Genomic DNA, 6,547 nt, shown 5'->3' on the forward strand with positions numbered 1-6,547 from the left:
GGAGGGTGATCGGAGTGTTGTAGCGGGGTGGGGCATGGAAGAAAGCTGGTGGCCATCTGGAGGTTTGGATCTGTGGGGAAAGTGCCTCGACTTTCAGACCAGGCGTGGGTGTGGTCCAGAGAAGTCAGTGAGGAGAATTCTGAAGGTTCTTTCCTAAGGGTGAGCTTGAGGCAGGTTCGCCGCAAAGAGTGTCCCGCCTCTTGGGGTAGGAGGGCCTGGGGAGCCTGCGGGGTGGCGTTGGGGAGGGGCTAGCCAGCGAGGAGTTGTCCTGTCTTCCAGGAGGGGCTCCCCACGGGAAGGGTTGACTCGGTCTGGAGGATAGGGACTATGGTGGGGTGTCCGCCCTTCCGGGGAAGGGGCTCGACGGCGGGGGCGGGGCCGCAGGGTGGGGCCCCATCCTCCTCGCGCTCCCCCGCGACGCGGGAGGGCAGGGGCGGGGACGGAGGCGGTGGGCGCCCGAGGCCGGCCCACAATGAGCACAGCGGGCCGCGGTGAGTAAGCGGCGGCCGGCCGGGCCGGGCCACGCGGGGCGGAGGCTGCGCGGGCAGGTCGGGGCAGGCTGGCCGGGCGGGGTCGGGAGCCGAGTCCTCAGCCCTAGCCGCGCCGGAGCGGAGCGAGGACACCGAGGCCCCGCCCCGGCCGCCGGTGGTGCCCGGACCTCCGAGCCGCGCCGCAGACACAGCCGGAAACTGGCCCCGCCGGAGCCCGAGACCCAGCCTAGTGCCACCTGACCCCGAGCCGGAGCCACACGAATCGGAGCCCGAGTCCGAGCCCCAGTCCGGGCCGTCCGAGCCCGGCCTGGCATGGCGGGGCCGCGGGGCGCGCTCCTGGCCTGGTGTCGCCGCCAGTGCGAGGGCTACCGCGGCGTGGACATTCGCGACCTGAGCAGCTCCTTCCGGGACGGCCTGGCTTTCTGCGCCATCCTGCACCGGCACCGGCCCGACCTGCTGTGAGTGCCTGGGGCGAGCGAGCTAGCACGCGGGGCTGGGGACCGCCGCCCCCCTCAGTGACGCGGTGGCACGCGCCGCCCTGAGAGGTCTGGGACCTCACACCCGCCGCCTCTGAGCGCGGAGCAGGGCCACCGAGACCCCCGAGAGCGTGCACCCCCTCCCCCACCTCGGGCCACTGGTGTCAGGCTCTGACCTCTAAGAGGGAACTCTGACCCGTCCTTAGGGACGTCCCTGCTGTAGGCTCCAGCAGACATACTGAGCCTCTCTTCCTCCATTGGCGGTAAAGCGTAGTAGCCCCAAACTTGACTGTAGGGGGATGAGACTATGCCACTCCCCCAATTAGGCTTCCTTTAAGTTCGAGCTGGTGAGAGCAGATTCCGGGGTGAAATTTACATCTGTAAGGGCAACCTACCGGAAAGGGTCCTCAGAAAGAATCCTGCGCCAGATCACTTCCTACCTGAGAGAAGCTGCCAGGCTTCGGCTTTATTCACTTCCCCATCCTTCCCTCCTTTAGAAGCCTAGCCCCATCCCTTTCTATATATAAGCGTCTATCATCCGACATGGCAAGTCCCATATTTTGTGGGACTCCCATGGGAATGTAGGTCATTAGTTTTAATTCTCTCCTCAGCTGGTTTGCCATTTACATTTAAAGCACAAAGAACCTAGAGGGATGGAGGAGGGAAGCTTGTCATCTGTAGGGCACTAACCCCGTTTCTGGCACAGGGCTCCTAGATAAATGGCTGTCAGGTGACTGCGGGCACACTATTTCCCCAAACCACCTCGACTAGGAATCTGTCTAGGTGTATGCCCCCCGCGGCTCGGCTGTTCACAGTGGGGCACAAAGATGGGGTGGGGAAGACTAGTACAGCTGACACCCGCCAATCTATAGCTTCCAGCTGGAACATGGGTCCCTCCTACCCGAGCTCCTCTGAAGGGTCTCCTCGGGAAATGTATTCAGACCCTCAGAACAACTGAGGGCGGGCTTCTACTCAGCTTTCTTCCCATAGCCCCGGAACCTCTTTCATTCGTTCATTTATATATTCATAAAACAGAGTAGTAGTTCATCTAGTGCCTGTCTTCCTTTTGCTCCAGGTTTCAGTAGCAAATCTCATAAATCAAATAGAACAGTTGGTCCTGTTGTATTTACAGACCCTGGGAACCTCCCCACCCTCACCCCCTCACTTGTTTCCATAGGACAGGGTGTGGGAGGGCCTGAAAGCATTGCCCAACTCTTAGTTGGTTTGCTGTGTTCAGTGGTACAATGTTCCTAGGGCCCTGGAAGATGGAGTTTTGAGAATGTGGATGCAGAAGAGAGCCAGGTTTTAAAGCCATGGGACCCGGTGCTAACAGATTAGGGTAGTGGGGCTTGGACCTTGGACTTATAGTAATGGAGGATGATGCTGGGCTTGGCCCTGCCTTGGAGTTGACTCTGTGGTCTTCTGTTTTTGTTGGGGCCTAACCCTGAGGGGCGAGGTTAGGATGAGGCTCGAGGGAGGAGACTTGGTGTCAGGCTGCTAGATGCTGAAGCCCAGGCTCTAAGTGCTAGCTGTCTGGTGCTAATGTTTAAGCCCTGGAGAAAATCATCAGTTCTCTGGGCATCTGGGTGGTGGGGTTGGTAAGACCTACCTCACAGCCCTGTGGTGAGGATTTTAACTGAGGTAATAAGCATGCAGTTACGTGTAACCACTGGAAGAGGTGCTATTAGGCAGGGAGGGCTGGGAATGACTGTCTAGCCCCTTTAGCTAGTAAACAAGTGTGCTTAGAGTCACTGCTTCCCCACACTGGGGTTGGCAGTGGAGATCTCAGCCAACAAGGCAAAGATCTACAATCTAGCAGAGTGGTGGCGCAGCCCTTTAATCCTGGACCTTGGGAGGCAGAGGCAGGCGGATCTCTGAGTTCCAGGCTAGCCTGGTCTATAGAGAGAGTTCAGGACAGCCAGGGCTACACAGAGAAACCCTGTCTCCAAAAACAACAAAACGCCAGCTTCTTGTAACACACGTGGGCCTACTGGGAGCCTTCCAGGGGACACTTCAGGGAGAAAAGGGAAAAGACAAGAGAAGGCTCCAAGGCCCCAAGGCCCCACCTGTGGACTTTCAAAACCTGCAGGTGTCCAAAGAGGCAGGTGGGAAGGCTGTTCCCTCCCAAGCAGACTTCTAGACTCAATCCAGTCGTCCATTTGCTGGGGCCCGGACCATGCTAATTGCATGAGAGGCCTGGTCCCTCATAAAGCACCGAGAAGGATAGAGAATTACCTGTCCTCTATTTATGTATTTATTTGTTAGAGATTGCACCCAAGTCCATGAGCATGCTAGGCAAACTCTCACCCACTGAATTACCCCCTCAGCACTTAAGGGCAGATCTGTGTAAGGTTGGGTGACTGCCAAAGCCATTTGATAAAGTGGTTCAAGCCTCTGAGGCTGCCAGTGCTGGCCCAGGCCACCACAGTGTGTGTGTGTGTGTGTGTGTGTGTGTGTGTGTGTGTGTTGGGGCGCTCTGCTGTGTTGGTGAGAGGCCGGACCATGTATGCCATTCTCTCTCCTCCAGGCTTTTCTAAATCCCTGTGAGATCAGATCCCACGTGGCATTCATTCCCGTGCTTTCGTTCCGCCCAGAGACAAATGGAACTGTCTCAACTTCTGAAACTTCTCTGAAAAGAAGGATCTGTGTTAGCCAAACCCAGATGTTATTCAGGGACAGGGATGGAGTGGAAGGAATTGAGGGGAGAGAAAGTGTAGGAGGTGTGTGTGTGTGTGTGTGTGTGTGTGTGTGTGTGTAAGCTAAAGATTAGCCTCAGGTGATATTCTCCCTTTTTTTTCTTTTTTTAACATTGAGACCAGGGGCTTGCTAACCTGGCTCTGTTGCCTGTCCACCCAGCCTCAGGGATCTGGATTAGCACGTACCAGCATGCCTGCTTTTTCCACGGTGCTACTGCTTGAACTCAGGTCCTTGAACTCAGGCAAGCGCTTCACACACCTCCCCAGTGAGCCGCCACCCCAGCCCCAGTTACCACGGTTTTACAGTTCTTAGTTTATATTCTTTCAACAAGCATTGATGCAAGATCACTTCCCAAATACCCAGAAGCAGTGGGGACAAGCTATGACCCTGCTTTCTAGAGACACTGCTAAGGAAACCAAATAGAACCGTGGAGACCAGTTACCTTGATCTCAGTGGTTCCGGAGGATCCCCCTCCCTCTCCTCCATGTTGGGCACCAGGAAACCGAGGTACAAGGAGGGCAAAGTAGCTGGCAAAAGGTCATCCCTAGGCAGTGGCAAAGCTTGTACACTCTGCTGTAGCCAGGAGGCCTTTGCCACTCTCAGATCCTGCTGGCCCTCACACCATCCTGGGAGCTGGGGCTGAGGCTCTCCCGAGTTTCCAGGGCAGCAGAGGCTGGTAGGGTTCCTGACTTGCCCTCAGCAAAGCCTAACTTAAAGGGCGGACCCACAGGTGCCCTACCTGTGTATGCTCCAGCCCACTGGTTTCCACAGATGGATGAAGCCAGCAGGCACCGTGTCCCCCACACTAGTCTGTGGATCTGTCTTGCCATCACTCACCTGCCCCACTTCAGAAGCTGAGACGCCCCTTACGAGGGAAATAAGATGCCCACTCTAGAGAGGCTGGCTCCAGAGCTCACTACCAGCTCTGGATTATGTTCCTTTCTACACTGCTTCTAAGTTCTTCTATTTGAGTCCCATTAAGAAACATGTGGGACCTGGGAGGGCGGTAGCTTCACATGCTACCCCAAACTCTGAAGGCAGTTCAAGGCCAGCCTGGTCTGCAGAGCAGGTTCCAGGACAGCCAGAGCTATACAGACAGAACCCTGCCTCCAACAAACAAAAACAAACCCAAACCAATCCAAAACAAAACAAAACAGAACAAAACAAAAACCCCACATGTAGGGGGCTAAAGAGTGTGCTCAATTCTCAGCACCCATGTGTCTGTAACTCTAGTCCCAAGGAACCCCATGCCCTTTTCTGGCCTTCTTGAGCACCAGGCATGCACAGGGGCATAGACATACATGCTGGAAAAAGTCATTCAGAAATAAACAAGAAGATATATCAGCACCCATACACACAAAATAAACAAATATTATAAATGAAACAAGAGAACAGGAAAGGAAGCATTCCTCTTGGAGTTAGGTGGGGTTTTGGATTCCCAGCTAGGTGTGGTTTGTGTCTGTGACATTCAGTGGGAGTCCAAAAGGTACAGCAGGCTCGCACAGCTGGCTGGGTCCCCCTCTTGAATCTCAGCACCTTCTTCTGTAGAGTGAGGTGAACATCTGTCAGATGAGTTGCTGTGACCTTTAGGCTCCCATACATGGGGATGCCCACATTGCAAGTGAGCATGCTTGGTTGGTCCTCTTAGCCACTGACTGAGAAGGCCTCCTGGAGAAGAGTTGGGAATCCTGGCAGGGAAGCCATCCATGACTTAGTAGCTTCGCTTGAGCCCACACCTTCTCAGTGATTTCCCAGGCCTTGCTTCGGTACCTCCAAGGGCTGTAAGCTCACTCTTTGTTTCAGATTAACAGCCATAGTTCTTCAGGAACTTGTAGGCTCCCTCCCCAGACTTGCAGAGCTGAGGTCAATCTCCCCAGTCCCTCCTGACTCTGCCCTCTTGTCATCACATTTCTTGATGGGTCCTCCTGTCTCTTGCAGTGACTTCCAATCACTCTCCAAGGAAAATGTCTTCGAGAATAACCGATTGGTGAGTCCTCACACAGATGGAAGCACTTGTGGTGTGGTGGAAGAGGGCAGGAGTCACACATGAAACACTGCATTTGGTGAGGGGCTGGTTCAGGTCCTAGAGGAGGCCCTGGTTCTCCTCTCTCCTCAGCTCTTCCCATGGATGCCCTTCCCTGAAGGAGCAGAGCTACTCTTTCAGGCCACCATGTGGGGATGGTACCTCTGTCACCCTGTCTCCATTATAATGAGCCAGGGCCAGCCTGTGAAGTATTCACTAATGCTGCCATCTCTGTCCTCTCTTCCCTGTGGCTGCTCCTGTTCCCACCTTTGTACCTGCCTCCACCCTAGGCCTTTGAAGTGGCTGAAAAGGAGCTGGGCATCCCTGCTCTCCTGGACCCCAACGACATGGTCTCCATGAGTGTCCCTGACTGTCTCAGCATCATGACCTATGTATCCCAGTACTACAACCACTTCACCAGTTCTGGCCAAGGTGAGAGGGGACCCAGCCCTTCAGGGGGGCTGCCTTGAGCTGTTTACTTCTTTTCTGAGCAGTAGAATAGCCAGGAAACAGCCAGTCATTCAGTCACTGACTGTGGGTTCGCTAGTTCATATATTTATTGCATTAAAAGATCAGTGGCTTAGGTAAGGTGCTCACACACGTAGTCTCCACACTTGGGAGACTGAGGCCTTCACACTTAAGGGCAGCCAGGGCCACAGATTCAGACCCTGTGTGCTTTGCCATGGGAGGGGAGACAGGCGATGAAGCCCAGGTGAGCTCATCTGTGAGTTCACCTCCCCTCACCCACTGCACTTCCTGCCTGCTGTTTCCTGTCTTCACACTTCCCAGGGCTTTTCTTCCTGGTCTCTTCAGGGGCTGTTCACAGCATCATTGCAGAGCCCGCCCCCTCAGCTTGACAG

General features: G+C 55.2%; 1 protein-coding gene across 5 annotated transcripts in view; it reads left to right on the forward strand.

Moving 5' to 3' along the window:
* Positions 1 to 312: 312 nt before the first annotated feature.
* The window catches only part of Micall1 (MICAL like 1), a 24,643-nt gene continuing 18,408 nt past the window's right edge, over positions 313 to 6,547 (forward strand). For 2 of the 5 annotated variants that reach the window (XR_004112716.1, XM_031349121.1), the window contains exons 1-3: positions 313 to 491; positions 5,603 to 5,651; positions 5,978 to 6,119. Coding sequence is in view for 4 of the 5 variants with exons in the window: in XM_031349121.1 (XP_031204981.1) it covers positions 328 to 491; positions 5,603 to 5,651; positions 5,978 to 6,119 (355 nt within the window). In the remaining variant the exon portion in view is untranslated. The other 3 variants (XM_031349129.1, XM_031349151.1, XM_031349139.1) reach the window with 3 other exon arrangements.

The sequence above is a fragment of the Mastomys coucha genome, unplaced genomic scaffold (assembly GCF_008632895.1).
Source record: "Mastomys coucha isolate ucsf_1 unplaced genomic scaffold, UCSF_Mcou_1 pScaffold11, whole genome shotgun sequence".
Lineage (NCBI taxonomy): Eukaryota > Metazoa > Chordata > Mammalia > Rodentia > Muridae > Mastomys > Mastomys coucha.